This window comes from Halyomorpha halys, unplaced genomic scaffold (assembly GCF_000696795.3).
Source record: "Halyomorpha halys isolate HHAL.00 unplaced genomic scaffold, Hhal_1.1 Scaffold533.1, whole genome shotgun sequence".
In the NCBI taxonomy this organism is placed as follows: Eukaryota; Metazoa; Arthropoda; class Insecta; order Hemiptera; family Pentatomidae; genus Halyomorpha; species Halyomorpha halys.
Window position 1 is genome coordinate 699,279 of NW_027108067.1, and position 19,248 is coordinate 718,526.

Genomic DNA, 19,248 nt, shown 5'->3' on the forward strand with positions numbered 1-19,248 from the left:
ATAAAATAACGCTACCTATTTTGTATACTTGTTTAATTTTAAAAAAAAATTCACGAGGATTGGGGGCCTCTTGAGTCTCAGGCCTCATTGCACAACCGTTCTTACGCCCCTGCTGTGGTGCTTGCTGGACTAATAGAGGTATTTCCAATTTCCCAGAAAGTTAATTGCTTTAGGAGAAAGTGCTTCCGAATGTTGCAAGATAAATAATGGAAGAAGTTTAGAAAAAAAAATTTGTTCTTGGTATGAATGGGTGTTACGTGCTCCCTAGAATGTCGGGCTGCTCCATTTTCAGGCGTCGGGCACATAACCGCCGCTGGGTAATCGGAGTCCTGGAATCCGGCCTGGTGTAGAGCTAAATGTTCGGAGGATGTTTCGAAATAGAGTATTCAATTATAATAGATAGTGCAAGAGAATAGGGAAAGTTAATTATGAATTTAATTAACTTAAAAAGCCAAACACTGTATACTGCATCGATCCTAGGATATAAGTCTGTCATTTTAAAATTAAGTGCTGGGTCAGACTCTTGCCGTTTCATTTTTTCTGAGAGCCATTAGTACTTTAATTAGACTTATCCTCAGTGTCCCGTATGTCTTAAGCAATATTTAAGTATTATTAAATTATTATTTATGAAAAATATCTAAAATATAATATTTAAATGTTATTGTAATATTTATATGGAATTCATCTAAATGTGAACCAATATGATGGAGTTGATCATGGGTCTAGTACTTTTTTTACGCTCAATCACCAGATTTTTCCCCAGCTAAACCTACCCACTTTATGAGACTAGGTGGACCCCAAAAGGGCTCCATAACTCACAGGGTTGACTCATGGCTACAATTTAACAGAAAATAATTATCTGCCACAGCCGGATCGAACTCGAATAAGAGCCATTATATCACTTACCATTATGCCACCGTGCTCCTATAAAATAATAAAATCAATTAAATAATAGTTTTATGGAAAACAAATTAATTAGTTTGAAATCGTTCACTTAATATTGTAAAATAACGTTATAATAATTTTAGCAATCATTTTTATTTTTTAAAAGAAGAATTGCGTTTGTTATGCGCACATGAAATATTTTATTTTACTTATTTTTGATAAATAAATAATTTATTTTAGTAATTTGTGATTATTTTAGCTGATACGAGGAAAAAGATTTTCATATCAGTTAATTTTTTTTTAATACTGTAGGTGGATCTCAGCTTATTCTGTAACATACCTCAATTAAATTGATATATGTGTAGTGAATTCATAATGCAATTTCAATATTGAATACAATATAAAATTAGTATAACTTTGAACCTTCCATTTAATTTAAAAAACCCACCATAATAGTCATAACAAAAACATAAAAAAAAGAAGAATATTTGAAGCAGTCCACATTACATAAAATAAAAACAATACTTGAATACAAAAAGATGTTCAGGGTTGCGGTAAAAAAAAGAACAAATAGTTTATAACTACTTTAATGTCCGACGTTCCGCCCCACTTTTCAGGGCTTCATCAGAGCTGTTCAAAGCGAAAGGTTAAACAGCCCTGTTACTGCCTGTAAACTATTTGTTCTTTTTTTGACCGCAACCCTGACCATCTTCATATATTTAAGTTTTACGGTCAACTATATATACATACATATAAAAACAATACTATTTTAACTACAAATACGACACAAAAAACATAAATACACACTATGCAGGCATAATGTATAAGCTGAACAAATTAGTGGAGAGATGTAAAACCTTTTAATTGTAATAGTCATGTATTCTAAGCTATGATATTAATCCTGAATAGCTAAATTTACTAATAGAGAGGTATCCAAACAGCACACAGGCATATTGATATATCCAAAGAGATAATACATCGAATAACTTAGAATTGATTTGTGCTATAGGGACAGATGAATGCATCAATACTGAATGATAATGTTTAAACAATGGTGTATTAAAGTTCTAATTGTGTAACTAGAAGACAAGATTTCGAGAAGGAAACGGATATATTTGGCTATAAGGTAAATTTGAGTATATGCCTTAATTATATACATAAATTGTCGATAAAGGTTATATTGTTGGAATAATAGTAATAGAATATGGTGAAGAATTCCGAAACGTTGTAAAAGTAAATATTCAGTGTTAATAATATTCCACATGAAGTCATTTTTTCACCTCAACATCTTCAAAATATAAAGAATAAAAAACTTCCTTGGTCAAGAATTAGTTAATATAGATTTAAATCGTCTTAAACAAAGAGGTTGTTCTATAAGCAAAAAATCTGTATTCCACCTGGATGCCTTTTAAAAAAAATTTAAAATAATCGCCAATTTAGGTGTGATTTCACAAAAAACAAAGCTTTGCGTTATTTACCCTCTTAAAATGGTTTTAACAAAGATAAACATCCAAAATTTAAAGAACGTTTTTCTAGTTTACTGTGCAAGAATTTAGAATTATCTAACTTAAACAGTTTTTTAATTATTGTTTTCTATTCAACAAAATACAAGTAACTTAAAAAAAATACAAAATATCAACTTTCTCTTTTTCTGTGGAAAATCGAACTATTACGTGAACTTTTTGTTGTTTTGAGGCCTACTTTATCTTCCTTAAATGTCACTGAAGACTTACGGTACACCTTGTCTAGGCAGATGGTTGATTTTGATTTGATTATTAGTGCTTTCAACATCATATTTCAACGCTGAGGATACAATCCACTTTTTTAATTTGCTAAATTACTTTATATGATGATTATATTAAATATAGAATTTATTTCTATGGTAGATAATTTTAATGTATTATATTATTAACAGACTATAATGTGTTTCAGGAGGTCGGAGTCCTCCCTTCGGGGCCGGAAACTATGCTGGGGCCCCACGATGTTTACAGGACCACCGGCAAATCAGGTAATTAAACATTTATTATTTAAATCGATTATTGTTCGTATCTTTTTAATTGAGTCGTTGAGAGAAAAAGCGGTGTAAGTCATCTGTTTTTTAAAAATTAAATTTCATAAAAATTTTTTTTATTAGATTCAAGTAAATTGACATTAACATGTTATAGCGTGTTAAATGGAAAAACTCATGTTAAATGGAGAAATATTTCCTTCTTCTACCATATTAAAACGAAATAACATATAACATGGTTGAGAGTCTGTTATTAGGTCTGTTAAATGGAGAATGACGTCACGCAACAGACCAGTTGAGCTCGTCACCGTTTAGTTTGTTGTGCTAAATTACTTGCTTAAATTAGTTTGTGTTTATATCGTTTTAATATTGTTTTGTATGTTTTTAAAATTAATAAAGTAATGGATGACTATAATAATGTAATGACAATTGTCAATAAGCTCATCTTGATTATCTACCTCACCAGTTAGATCAACAAGACACTCACTAGCAAAACTTTCACACTTCTACTTTTCACTTTAGGCATGTTGTAATAAATTGTTTTAATCAAAACTTAGAAGTAAACATAAAGTTTTGGATAGAAAGGTTCTAAAACAAGTTGCTCAAAAAATCCGCTTGGAGATCTTATGCATTTAACATTTAAAATGACTTTAAATAGGGCTACTCACAATGCTATACTTATAACATTACACATGGTAAAACATTTTACATTTAACACAACATCATAAATACCCCTAATATTTTAATAAGCTTGTGGCTTACTAGTTTTAAGTAAACAAATTGCCACTTCTTGTTATAAAAATTATGGAAAAACTCGAATATTTTGAATGTCTCAAAACTCCAAGTTGGGCTTACATCACTTTTGCAATCAACGGCTCAATTCAAATCGGGCAGAATTATACATTATTATTAGGTGATTTTTTTCAATTTGTGATTTTTATTTTTGTTAAGCAAAATTCAACATCCTGTTCTGGACAGTTTTGGTTGTTTGCGAAGTATTCTATCAAATATCAAACTTTGTAAATTTATAATCAATAAATTATTTTGGAAGCATGTCGTGTAGAAATGTTAAATTTTTATTTAAAGTATTCAGCTATAATACCTGTTTGACACTGGAATATTTAAATTTTAAAATAAACTGAAAGCATTTTGTAAAAATAGGACCATCTTCGATTTCAATGAAACATTTTTTCGTGATACTGAGAGTATTTGTGATGTGTTAAGATTTAAAAAGTTTTAATATGCTAAATGTTACAACTATAGGATTGTGAGGAACCCAGTTTAAAGTCCATGTTATATGTTAAATGCAGAGGAGCTCCTAGCGGTTTTCTTCAAGGAAACTTTGTAACCTTCCCTTCCAAGACCTTCCAGAATTTTATTATTAGTATCCATTTCTTTATTAGAGTTTTAAAAAAGTCCAAAACCGAAACTACACATAAGAAAAACCTACAGCAGTTTAGCAAGAACCCTCGAATACGTGTCTAATATTTGTCGAACTTCTATCACCAAAAAAAGTTTAATTGAAATCGATGATACTTCGTGTGTAGGCTCCCCTTGTAAGTTTGTAACTATTAAGTTGGACAGGGCGCAGTAGGTCTACAGTACCCGCCATACAGAAATCCGTGATTACAGCCACCTACATACATATTTTACTGTGTAAGATATTAACAAATTAAAAAATATATATATTAATTAGCTAGCTAATAATAGAAGTGTATTAAATAAACAAAAATATAATTGTATTAATATTGATATGTTTATACGTTTATTAATAATAGTTAATGAATCTTTTTCTCTATGTAGTCCAAGCTAGTTGTTTATATTATAAATTAGTATAATTATATAATATACAATCAACTAGCTTTAATTTGAGTGCTAATTGACAGATGTACGTCTAATGGTTCCTGAGATATTCCCGATAAAATTCAATAACTTTTTTGTTCACTAATTTTTTGGTATGAATTTTTTTTTTTGTTTTTAACGAGTATCTCGGGTACTATTGAATGTAAACAGCTCTATTAGGGCTTAGATTTCAGCAAATTTAATCTACTTTAAATGATGTTCTATTTGTTGTTATTTGTGTGTCTGTTGTGAGTTTTAAAGATATGTTACTCCTAATCAAAAATTTTCTTTTTAACGTTTACATACATTCATCATTTTGTTTTTGTTTTGATATGTATGATATTAATAATTTTAAAATAAATGTTATTTTCGAGAAATATAAAACAAATCTGCCAGTCTGTCATTCGTGAGGGCTTGTTTCCGAGTTTGCTTTGTAAATTTTGTTCGTTAAACGTCTGCTAGACAATTTAGTTGTTGTCTCTTGAATTCATGTGAAGGCTCATTTTTAATATTTGACACTTAAACATCTCTACTTTAGTTTTGATTATGTTTTTGTGACATTTCAAGTTTCTTCAAAAACAGTTTGAAATTACATTTCAGAAATTAAATGTGTTAACACTTTAAAGAAAGGACTATCTGAGTGCAGTAAGAAGTAACATCAAATAGTTGTACTTTTATTGTATTTCTTATTATATTTGTGATGATAGGTGTTCTGTTAATAAACAAAAACTAAATTGAAATAATATTAAAAAACAAATAGGTAAAACTGTTTTTTTGCTTTCGTTTTCTTACCCAGCTTTACAAGCGGTTTTAACTCAGTAATTCTATTCATGTCTGGTCCTGTCCATTCTGCTAACTACTACTATATCCCTAATTTTTAGGAATATATTCTCTCCCTCTCGATCGATGTGAAAATAGAACTCGGGAGTCGAAGGAGACCTTGGTGGAGTAAGTTCCTCAAGAAGGAGCATTGAATGGAGGGATGGGTTAGCCCATTAGTCACACTTGGGGTCTCCTAGCCGCTCCTTTTCTCAGTCTTGTGTAATAATCATCCTCCACTAGTCTGTGAAAATGGAAATTTCCCTGATGTTTTATTTAGTATCCTTTTTCATGGATCTTATAGAACATTTGAGGCAGCGAAAGGAAAAGTGGTATAAGGTCATAGACATATCTATATCCTATCTTGTCAAATCTATTTGATGAAATAATGCAGCTGATAACCCTCTTATTAAATGAACTCGTTATTATGACATCGTGTCAAATGCATACAACATATCCCTTGAAGTCAAAGACAGTAGCTAGGGCGGTTAATCAGAAATTATCATTTTCAGTTATTCTGTTGTTATTTTTTAAATCTTCCATTTTCAAACAGCGGTTTGTACTGCTTGTATTCGGTAATAATATAAAATGTTCGTTAGAAACAAAAAATATAAACACTTAACGTTAGCTATTTTGTAATAGCGTTTAGAGATTTGTATTTCGGAGATACACCACTTTATTGTACAGCACGTAACACTTATATCACTTTTGAAAAGTGATGTATCTCAACTAAGCCAAAATAAAAAATATTGTTGTGAAGAAAAAAAACTTTAAAATACAAGTTTTAATGACTTCCACGACTTTGTAAGGTAACCCCAAGTCCTAAAGTTGGACTCATTTGGACCTTCATTTCTTTCACTCAAGCCGGGCAGAAAGGAAAAATCCTTTCAGACAGGTTGAGCAGAAATGAAAAATAACAGGTTAGGTTGTTCTTAATCAGCATTTTGTGGTCTCTGGATTACTTGAAGTAAGAAAACCTTTAGGCTCCAAAGGCAAAAAAGGAAGGAAAACTCAAACCTTGGGTTTTCCATATTTATGTGTCACCTTAGACAATTGACATTGTACTTGTCGGCGACAACGATAGTGCATTACTTGTTCACAATTCACTAGACAGGTTCGTGAAATTGACCGCCGCAGAAAGCACAAAATCCAGACGCGGGTTAGGTAATATACAGTCACGCTATTTATGAGAAAGCGACGACTACGCCAGGTGTGAAGAAATCCCCAGAGGAAATCAATTGGCAACCGTGACCGGGTCGCGGTAGTGACAGTGAGGGGGCGAATTACGGGTCAATGATCCGAGTGCTTGCCAGGCTAAGGGCTATTAGGGCTATTAGGGCCAGGGATATTAGGGGTGGATATATTTTACCCAGCTTAGAGAAAGAGTTGTGTATATATCGGATTTTCCATGTGTGTGTTTATATATATATATATACTATTACGATAACTTTTTCTTGACAGTTGTAGATATATATTTTTGTAAGTCTTGAAGATCAGTCGATAATACAACTTTATTTAGATGGCGTTTCGCAACTTTATTGTTTGCCTGATCAAATAAAAAAAACAGTTTTTTAGAACAACTAATTACTATAGAACTACAATAGTATCAGTACATCATAGTGTGATTTATGATTAATAAATATTACGATTAAAATATTACTTACAAATGTCTACTACAGTGTGTTATACATTATAATCTAACTAGCTCCAAGTTTGTATTGGTTTGTGAAATGGAGGTTTTTCCAACCGGTTATCCGCCTGTTATTTCTATTTTGTATTTTGTCTGTTTCTATTTAGTGCTGTTAATCGTCTTATGTATTTCTTAGTTTAGAGTAACATGAATTCAATTTTTTTACATCCGATTTTTTATTGGTAGCTCGATTCCTATATTTTTCTATAGTAATCATTTCTTTTAAATTCTGCTTAAAGTTGTTTTTCCCGATGCTTTTTAGTAATTTAAATTTGAATTTATCTCCAGGTTGTCTAATATGTGTAGTGAAGTTGGCCAGGTTTGTTTGGGTTGTTTGTTATAGAGGTACAACTATATTTGTGTTGATATACCCTTCTTTTCAGATACTGTCTGTAAACTGTTTTTTATTTTTCATTATAGGAAATGATTATGCAAACAATGATGTTGCGAAACGTTGCTTAAATAAATTTGTATTATTGACTGATCATCAAGAATATACACATTTTTTTTTTCTTGTTCAGGTATCAAAATTTACCCGTTAAAATGTTAATAACTAGCATATTCTCGCTCTAACTCTTAATAATATTTTTTCCCCGACTTTTGTGGTTGGAATAAGCGATCCTGTGGAACCTTTTTATTCGACTGGGACTTTCCCATTGTTTGAGAGTCGCCGATAAAAATGTTTCGTTTATTAACATTTAGCCCTCGCCCTTTCAACATATTATTTATTTATTATATAATTAATTTTTAATAGATTCACTTACTTATGTAGAGATAGTACAAGATAATTTAGTTTATTATTTCTGTGGTATTGATTATTTGAACCAAAAGGCAATATTTGATTGAATAATGTCATTAGCTATTATAGATTATTAGTATTACCTGAAATCCAGGTCAATTCATTTATTTCATCCAACGAAACAGATTTCAATATCTTTTAGATTTTTTCCCTTCTATGGTTTCTTCCTTGAGCCTCTTAGACCCTCCCGAACGAGCCGTTAGTGAATAAATAACTTTAGGCCTTGTGCCAACACTATATATAATTTACGGCTCCGTTACCTCTTCCCTCTATTTACGAAGCCATTCCATCATTTATTTTTCAGCCCAATTCTTAACTATAAAATATGTAACTCAAGAGAGTGGATTCTATAAATCTTTCTTTTATAGTTTCTATTTATAGTAATATAAATCGGTGTCAGGTAAAACAGTGTTTGTTTGTCGGCATTTTCCGTCAGTAGTAATGTGTATTATTTAAGGCAAATATTCTTTTTATTACAAGAGCCATGTTCATAAAATTCCACCGATAGATTTCTCTTATCACCAAAATGCATTTCCGGTGGTTTTAAAACTTTTACTAATTTCTTTATTTACCTGTATTATTGCTTAGAGGTATACTCGTACGAAGAGTGTTGGTATAGTAAATACAGTGACAGACAAAATTATTAAATAGAAAAAAAAACATGAAAAACTGAAAAATCCTAGTGTACAAAAGAGATGATAAAATAGTAACTAAAATATAATTAATTAAAAATTGTAGTTATGCAAAGATAATAAAATACAATGTATAAAAATTTCTTTTATAGAAAATATTTTTTTTTTAACTGAGATTCAATTTTTTATATATTGATAAGTATTATAATCTGCTAAAATCTTGGGCAATAAGTAGTAGTGATAAATTCATACCAAAAGTTAAAAATCAAATAAAAATAATAAAATCTATACGTATAAAAAAAGAAAGATAAATAAAATGAACATAATCAAACTATGTACTTGAAAATATATGGATAAAATAAAATAAGTCAAATTTTAAACTAATATCACAATCAAATAAAAGCATGAATTACATTTACATTATTATGTACAATATTTACAATCCTGACCTGTAGATCCCTGTCAGACCTCTCACCGCGTCACTGGTCTACGAGGAACTACTAGCTTAATAATAAACTATATAATAATAATAAGTTAAAAATATAAACTACGAGAAAAATATACTAAAAAAAATTCTTGATGAATCAAAAGTAAATTGAAATATTTAAAAAAATAGTGCCTATTGAACTGCTAGCTAATTTAGTAAGCAATCAAAGAAAAAAATCCCAATACATACCGAAGATTTTTTTTTTATAACCTTCTCAATATCTTTATTTATAAACAAATACAATACATGCAATATATATACATGCATGTATTTATTGTGTTGAATACAAAAGTGACTATTTCGTTTATCTTAATAGTGATAAGAAAAAAGTGAGTCAATGAGACTGTAAGATGATAAATAATGTATATATAACATTATTAATTAATTAAATTACTTTATTATTATTATGTTTACAAATTATCTTTTATTAATATTAATAAAGTAATTATGAATACAGTAACTGCTAATTAATAAATTTTTTTTTCTTCCTAAGCGGTAGATCTTATAGAAAATGATTAATTTAATTAATTATCATATAAATATTTAATTGTAATTTTTCAATTTCGAAATTGCTATAATTACGTTTTTATCGATGAAAAACATGGCCTGTTACACTAAGGGAAGAACAGTGCCTTAAGGTTTTTGAAAATAAAGTATTAGGTAAAATATTCGCTCCGAAAACGGATTAGTTAACCGGAGAATTTAGAAGAATGCATAACGCTGAATTGAGGAAACAGCACCCAGTAAATTTAATCCAGTTTGTAGCTTTGCTGGGAATAAGATGAGCGTGTATGGGTTTGGGACTTAGTAACGAACGGATCCTTGCAATGTTAATAAACTCTGATTTTTTTTTTTCCGAACCCTCTAAAACAGAAATAAAAGTGAATTAATAAGTGCATTACTGTGAAAAAAGAAAAAGCAATTCGTGTTGTGTCTTACCTTTTACTACCTTTGGTATTTTAAGGTTACCTGTTATGTTTAATATCACATATATTAATGTTTAATATCCATATATTATGTTTAATATTATGTTTATTATGTATTATATGTATATTATGTTTAATATCCATTCAAAGGAGCTATTTTAAGTCCGGAGGTGAGGGGGCCTCCTCGTGTTGTACTATAACCTCTGATTTTTAATTGATTTTTTGCACTAATAATTTTTTTTAATATATTATTTATATCAAAGTACTACACATAATTTTCCACTGTATCTATTCTCACATTTTATTATCATATTATAAGCAGTAAACGTCAAAGTACTAGCATGTCATTTCAACCAATATAAAAAATATGATAAAAAACCGTACGAAATTGTTTTGGGTATGAAATCGTGCACTTGTACTGTATGACTCAAATTGTGTCATCAATTGTTGACTGAATTTAATTGGGAAGTGGATAAAAATATCTGAGAATTATTTCAATTCACTTTATACGTCATACGTTTTTGTAATCGAAATAAATTATCAATCGAGCTATCCAAAACATGACCCATGTTATACTATTTAAAAATGGGTTTTTAAAATCGGGATTTTTCTTACTTAAGAAAATGTCGTAAGGTTAAATGTTACAATAAATGATTTACGCCAAAGACTTCTAATTATATTTAGATTTATCAAAATACCACAAGTTAGTTATAATTCCATCTTTTTATAAATCAAGATTTCAATAAACTACCGTATCATTAATTGAAAATTACGGTTTCCCTACCATGTGACACTTCACCGTTCGCGGTCGGGGCAAGGTAAACTCGATTTAAATCGAACCTCATGTGTATTTTATGATTAAATGGTTATGGAGTAATTCCTCGCGAACTAATGAAGATGTGAAGAATCGTTCTAGGACCATTTTGAACTTTGTACTGCCATTTTTCAATACAACTTTTACTGTCCTCCCCCCCGGTATTTTTGCGAAATATTACATTATTTTGTCATGTAATTTTTGTTTTTGGTAGGCATTACAGTACCACTATTTTAGCTAGAAAAGTAGTTCATACTAAAATTATTAGTCTTGCAATTGAATTTTCTTAAATGGTTATATTTCGTGTGTTTTAATGTATTTTTTAATACAAAATTTAAGACCTTAATGTTCCCTATGTAACCGATCTAGCCCGAACCAGATATCACTCCTTCCATTATAAACTCTCTAACCACTCAAACCCCCTAGTTTCTAATCTTGCATCCTTTTCCATTCCTGACAATCCTCCGAGGCGCCTGAAAAGATGATGTCCACGAGGCCAGCTAATATAAAATGTCATTAGAGTGCTACCAATGAGTAGTTTCTCTACACGCCTGTAACACTCCAATTTAACCAGATTTACTAAATGTATTATAATGTACAGTTGTAAATAGCAATAAATAAATATTAAAAAAACAAAAAAAAAAAATACAAATTTTCTGACCACCCCGTGTTGTTTTTTTTTATTTTCAAGTACTATGAATCATTTGTTTTAATATGTTTTACACATTTTAAACGTGAAAAAATATTTTCGGTACCTTTACGTTATATTTTTCTTTTTCTTTTTACCTCCTTGCATTTTTTACATACCGAATTCATCTAAAACTAATGTTAGATAATCCAAATTGCCTAGAGAATGTATTTTTGATTCCACTGATTGAAATGTCTTTCTCATCGGACGAGTTAGTTCTCCTTATCTCTTAAAATATCTAGAAGGAGCCAGATCTGATATTCGTTCCCACCTGCCGGTTGCAGATAGTCTGCCGACGAGAGTCATACTATCTCCTTAGGTTTGCTATTTTTAATTTACTTTTCTATTACTCTTGAAACTCATGTCATTTTTTAGAACATCGATATATACTGTCCTTATACTTAATAATCTTTTATGGGGTTAATATTAATTATTTTTTTACAGTTCCTTTCAACAATCAGGATTTCCTTTCAGAATGATTTATTGATTATAAATGTTACCACGATTTTGAATTTTGAATGAACTTATTTTAAAGTCGATAAACTTTAAAGTATAAACATCTCGGTGTATACTTGATGAACGGAAACATTTGGTGGACATGTATGTCTCCAACTTATAGTCAAGGAAACGTAGCATAAAAAAAGAAGAAGAGAAATAAAGAATAAAAAAAAAAATAAGAGCTATTACATGTTAAAACTTCGTTAGTTCACTTTTTTTTTTGTTTCAGTTAAGTTCAGTTCTTTGTAAGGAAGTACACTTACTTGACCAACGGTTTTGCGTGAAGGAGGTGATGTAGTCAGAATAACGCTCGCCCCCTAGATTTACCCAATTAAGAGTACCCAATTTATGAGGCTGAGTGGACCTCATGAGGGCTCCAAAAGCCCACAGGGTTGACTCACAGGTACATTGTAACGGTGCCACCGAGCTCCCTTGAATTGATCTAAAAAATCCAAATGTACCTCTGCATAGGACCTGAAGTTTATTTCATTCAAGAAAAACTCTAAAAATTGGTTACTTTTTATGCCATTCCCCATACTTAACACACGAAAAACATTTTTAATATTTTTTTAGTTGAGTAAAAAAAAATTTGCTACATTTTGAGTCCTTATTGAGCTCTGTCAGTTTTTAATAGATTTTTTAATAGAGTTTTTCTAAAAACTGCATTTGTTTTCGAAAAACATGAAATCACTATTTTGGGACTTTATTTTGGCAAATATCATGGAAACCGCTTCGCCTTCGAAGATCATTTCAATTAGATTGAACCAAACAAATGTTTTGAGCACTAATAGACAGACATCTGGACGTCAACTAGTTCCTGAGATATGAATTATATCTTAGGATGATTCATTTTCGATTAATAAAGGATAATGTCAAATTGTTCCGCTACAAACAAGGAAGCTCAGGGGTTTGTAAGAACGCTTTTAACAACGGTTATACAAGAAGGTGATTTTTTTTTTTATTTCGAAATATAGGGGTGCCGAAAAAATATCTTTACGCATGCGGAAGCGAAAGTAGTTAATGTAATATGATAAAATCGTCTTAGGACAGGCTCCCGCGATTCAAAATCCTATAATCGATATTACTAATAGAACAACCAATGACCAATGTTGGCCTCTTTTCAACAAATAAAACAAGTTAGAACTTTGTGTTTCTCACATTCTCAAGTGTTTGCCTCCGAGTTATGCAATCTATTTGTCATTTACGCTAGCACATGAAATATGACTCCATTGTGATCTGTAGTGATTTCTACTCGAGCCTCAAGGTTATTAAAAATTTCCAAATTTCGCACAACCCCATTGTTTTTTCCATTATAACTTTAATCAATAAAATAGATAAAAAAGTAAATTTCCTGTGAGTCCTCAGTCATGCAGGTATAACGTGAAACGAACAGGCTGATACAGCTTCCGAAGAAACATGCACCCTATTTCCAGTGCCTGATTGTAACTTAGCGCTATATGATTACCATAAATCCGTTCAAAAAGCATGGCGCTGTTTTTGGTCCAAGGTACCTGAAACAAATAAAATGAATACTTGGTGATACTCAACCACTACCGCCAATTATCGAAATCGCCATGAACAATCCATCGTTACCCGACCCAGGATCGGACATACAAGATTAACACACAAGCACCTTCTTGAAAGAAACCCTTCACCGACATGTTATAGTTGTAAATGTACCCTGAAGATGGAACATATGCTGGAACACGGTTCGCGTCTGGAATCATCAAGAACGTCTTTTGGCCTCCAGGGACAACATCAAGCCTTACTGCCAGAAAATTGGAAGAAATAGTTTAAGTTCCTAAAGGAGAACAACCTGTATCGAGAAATGTAACCATGAAATCCAGAATACGGTGCCTCTAGTATTCTAGTTGTATAGAAGTTGTATACGGCGCTTAAAAATTAAGCAAATAAATAACTTTGTTTAGTTGTTTGAGTTTACAATCGCGGTATGGGCTTTTAAATGTTGTGACACTGTTTGTAAAGTGAGAAGATTCCCTTCAGTAGTTTCCCTGACCACTGCGGTCTTTGATCCTATGGGAACCTTTACTCCTGTGATTAATAAATTAATACGAATCAAGAAGTACGATTACTTTAAGAAAGATTAATCAGTTTATCACTGATGTTGATGGAAACTGATTTTTAAAAAAAATATTTATTAAAATTTACATCTGTATAAAAAAAAAATTCAATATTCAATAAATGTTTCCGAATACATGATAATTTTGGGAAGGAACCATCCAATGAAGTCACTGCAATCATTGCTTTAAATTAAAAGATCCCGTGGCCGTTTTCTTTTCAGTCGTCTCGTAGGATTTTGGAATGAAAGGAGGTATATCTATTTCGGGCCAAATCCGCAACGAATGTGAGGTTTTTATGTTGAGTTTATTTGTGGTATAATAAGGAGCATCAAGGATTTCACGGAGGATTTACGTCTTTCCTAAGTAAAATAATGATTTTAATTTGACTATTCAACTTACAATAAGTTGCTCAGACTAAGTCTCAGACTATGTCTAATGAATGTCAACCTTTCTAGAAACATCAACTGTCACTGTAACATTTACAAATACATTGTATTTATAGACACCAGCGCTATGTGTTTTATAGTGAAGCTGATAGTATTATTAAATAACTACAAGTGTAAAAATTACAAAGTAAAACACTAATACTTTTGTTTTATAATGGGTAGAAGGTTAGTTGCATTATACAAGTAAACATATGGGAAGGTTTTTATTAGGAGATGGTCTCTCTCTATATATGTCTTTGTTAGATCGTAAACAACTTCGTTGTTAGTGCTTCTACTATTCTATGCTAAAAGTAAGTTGTAATTAAATTAGTGTATTGTTAAATAATAATCGATGATTTACCTGTTCAGAAATAAAGGAAAGTACGTATTGTAAGTGTCTAATTTTTCTTCTTAATGTTTGTTACTTTTCAAACATTGAATAAATTAATACTTTTAGCTTGCGTCATTTGTAAGTTCTTTTTATTCAGAATATAATCTGAAAGGCTCCCATCTTTAATCTGGAGGAACCTATATTTTATGTACCCTCTTGGTTAGATAGAGAGACACGCAATCAAATTTGTTCCTTGATGTAAAAAAATAAAATGCGTGTGTAATGTTCTATTTGTGAGGACATATTCAATGCCTTTCTATCCAATGAAGGCGTTGAGGTACGAATCACGTTTTATTGATATTAACATTGCTTCTCTTTGGTCCGGTTGTGGTAATAGGTGTCATGATCTTTCTTATCACGTAACATCGCCATTTTGTCAGTGCCTTATTGGGACATTGGTTGAGGGGGACGCCTATCTCTGTTAGAAATATATGATGTATTTTTTTTTAAATACACTGGCATTTTTCATATCGAAATGGGTTTAACTGTGGGAGAAAATTATCCCTGCTTGGGTAAGCTGATGATTTGGTAATGTTTGGTGAAAACATGGGAATTATAAAACTTTGATAAAAATTTGTAGTCTACTTTGATAGTAGTGGTAGGTTATAGTTCTCAAAATTATTCACTAAATACATGGTAAACGTCTGGGTGGTGGACCGAAACATAGGTTTGAAGATTCCTTCAAGACTTATATGGTAGATATAGGTTTGGATGGACGTATTTGGTCGGATGTGTGTAGAGAGCGACTGGTTGTTTCGGCATGGAACCCTCGGGTTCGCTATGCTTGTTATTATTATTTGTGGATTTTTTAAAATTCATGGGACTTGTCGGAAATAGCACCTACTCCAAACACAGGCCAAGAGTGAAGCTAAGAAAAATTTAATCTTTTATGTTCCTGAATTTTGTAACAATTCTCACAATCCCGAGAACACTGCTTTCTGCATCTGTTCTTTTTATTATCATTATTATATTATAGAATAGAAAAAATAGCTGTATTATAAAACACAAATGTATCATTGTAGTTCGATAGTCCGGGTGGCGGCAAATAAAGGTACGAAGTAGTAAAAAAAAAAACTATTTATTTTTAATATTTTACTATTTTATACTTGTATTGACCACCACTAGGACTATCTCCCTACAATCTATTACATACGGTCAAATCTTAATCTTCCAAAAATATATAATGATCAAAATTAGTGAGAATTGTAGTGATGATACCACCAAACATGGTCAACTTATCAACTCTTAGCCACTAAACACAACTGATACGGTTTAGTCTCTCATAATGGTAGAATCCCATGAACACTGTATCTAAAATTGTTTAGTTCATATTTAGTCCAAATCGTTTTACTGTATGACTAGTAATGGCTTTAAATATTTCTGAAGTGAACTCTCATTGAAATTAAGATTTAATTTTATAATATTTTTTGTTAGTTCATAAGGGACCATGACCTAATGCCATTGACAAATGTTCTACAATTGTTGAGAACTTTGACATAGACGAACACAATTGGAGTAGTAGAGGACTGAAAATTCAAAAAGAATATTAATTGTAAAATATTGAGATGATAGATTAAAATTCGTTATTTTTACAGCTACTTATTCACTCTATTTCTAAATAGGAGGGATTTAAAAAATTAACTTAATGGTGATAAAGGAAATCGCTAAAGAAATGGAAATAAAATTATAAAATGCTGTACTGTTCATATTGCAGCCATAGGCAATTAGTTTAATTAAAATCGCGCTTAATTCAACTAACTACCATTCAGTTGAAATGTTAGGTACAGAAATCCTGCCATTTTGAACAAACAATTCATGTATTTTTTAAATATTCTGATGTAGTTTAGACAAGTCGCCTTTCTGAGCACTCTTGTTGATCGTTATGCCGTCGGACCTAGCCGGGCAGTTTCCATGACGTAGTGCCTTCGTCTCAGGTAATGTCGCCCACTCTCTGTCTATTATTTCCACTTCTAACTTACACACCCCCTCCCTCAAAAAAAAATTGTTTTTGGTAAACTTTGATGTGCTGGAATGTTATGGTTCATTTGATCGTTTACATTATTTAACTCATAAGACATTTCGAAAAGTTCCTCGCAATTGTTAATGATTAAACTATATTTTATTGTATAAATCTAATAGGAATATGATCGGACAGTGGTCAGAACTAAGGCAGTATGCTACTAACACTGTAGCAGTGAATCAACCCTGTGGATTCTGGAACCCTTCTGAGGTTCTCCCTATCTCGTCTAGTGGGTATCCTTATTTAGGGAAAAATCTGTCAGTTGAGAAAATATAACCTACTTTTATAACAGTTGTTCTATAAACAGTGCTTCTTTATAAAATACTGAAACTATGACCCTCCATGGATCATAGCGATAAACATTATTTATTATATATTTAATACCGTCTTGGCTTGCAGTCATGAGTTGACAAAATAAATGGTTATTTATATGGCGCCTATTAAGAAGATAATTTTGTTGTTGGCCCGAATTATTTGTTCTATCTCCTCAACTATTCTGGGTCGTAGGCAGAGGAATGGAGTATTTAACCTTTCTCGGACTTTAAGATTTTGGTAAATGTGTATTTAGCAATTATGATTATTATCATATTATTATAATTACATAATAATTATTTGCATGATTTACAAAATCTTGAGATTTTCATTTCAAAGTTATTTCAATCAAAGAATTAGATAATCATACTATTTTTGCGTGTGCTGTTTTTAGTGCAACTAGACCAGTGGTTCCCACATTTTTTTCGTTTTGGTAAAAACCATTATTTTAGTTGAGTAAAAAAAAATCATGGTACCCGTATCGATTTATAAAAATTTCGCGGTTCCCAGCCACATTTATCCTTAAAGATGTCAAATATGTAGGAAAATAAGAAAGACCGTGCAAATTAAATGCTCCAACATTTATTAAACACAAAATATAAAAGACACATTTTATGTGTGCTATAATATTTTCAATAGGTAACTACCACTAATAGATAATAAAATTATTAAAAAAGTAGCACTACAACACATGAAGGGTCTTGTGTTCAGTACTAATAATACATCGAAACATAATAAATTTTGTATTTATTTCTTATCCTACATGGCTTACGAATGGTAAATATGGGATAGACCAAGAGATCATGATATTACCATTTCATATAAATGGATCCTAGTCCAAAATTGAACGAATATTGTAAAAATTTAATATTACTCCACAGCTCTATAAGTAGTCGTATTTTCCCCAAAATAATAGACTCATGGTGGATGTTCAGAGGGGAAGGATGGATTTTAAATAATATTCTTCGCAGTTTTAGGTGTTTCAGGGTTGTCTAATATAAAAAAGTTAATAAAAAATTTTTAGAAACTAAAACTGTACTGGACTTACGCGCGTCATTTTCCATGCACTCCAACCTTTTGTAGGAATATACTTTATATTTCCCCTCCCCCCTACAATTCGGCATTTTTAAGAGTCTACTGTCAAGGTTTATACATTTAACTTGACAGTAGCTTTACAGTCAACTATCACACTAGATTTAGTGTAACAGCAACAATAGAAAATATAGCAGCGGTAACAACATACTGTTTATATCATGGTACTGACTACAACAGTTGTTACAATAGCTATCAACTATCGCCTTGTAAACGTGGTCTGTTTGCGCCTTCAATTGTTCCAAACAATATACCGCAATACGTGTAGGCATTTTCTCTTTTAGCTACTTGCTGTGTGTTAGATTGGCGATTATATGGAGAAAATATTATTTTAAATGAAAGATTCACAAATTTAATTTGTTTTGCTAAATGATTGTGACATTAATGTATTCAATTCTAATGGGACATCAGCCGTAAAATTAATAAATTTAATTTTAATTTTAATTTTTTTTATAATTAGTGTAAACTATTTTACTATGGGTTATATTATATATTTGCATATCGTTTCTGACTGTCCATTTGCGAATCCAATTCCTAAAACATACATTACATGCTGTCAACAATTTTTAAAAATTTAAATATATAATTATAATATAAATATTTAAATATATTTAAAAAAATGTACAAGCACTTTGGAAAGTGATCGATTTTTTAATAAAACATTTTGCATTATTATAATTTAAAAAAAAAACGTTTATCATAAATTAAATTATTATTCTCATATTTATAAAAACACAATATTATCATCTTAAAATTCATAATACTACAATCGTGACACTTTTAATATAAATATAATTGAAAAATTCGTAATTTAGACAATTAATTTAATAAATTTACTT

The 19,248-nt window shown here is 30.8% G+C and overlaps 1 protein-coding gene across 8 annotated transcripts in view; it reads left to right on the forward strand.

Annotated features, from left to right (window-relative positions):
* The window catches only part of SNF4Agamma (SNF4/AMP-activated protein kinase gamma subunit), a 503,643-nt gene that overhangs the window by 141,715 nt on the left and 342,680 nt on the right, over nt 1–19,248 (forward strand). For 7 of the 8 annotated variants that reach the window (XM_067046460.1, XM_067046458.1, XM_067046457.1 and 4 more), the window contains one exon: nt 2,818–2,893. In XM_067046460.1, the coding sequence (XP_066902561.1) occupies nt 2,818–2,893 (76 nt within the window). Of the gene's footprint in view, nt 1–1,931; nt 2,012–2,817; nt 2,894–19,248 lie in introns of those variants that run through there. The other variant, XM_067046462.1, reaches the window with a different exon arrangement.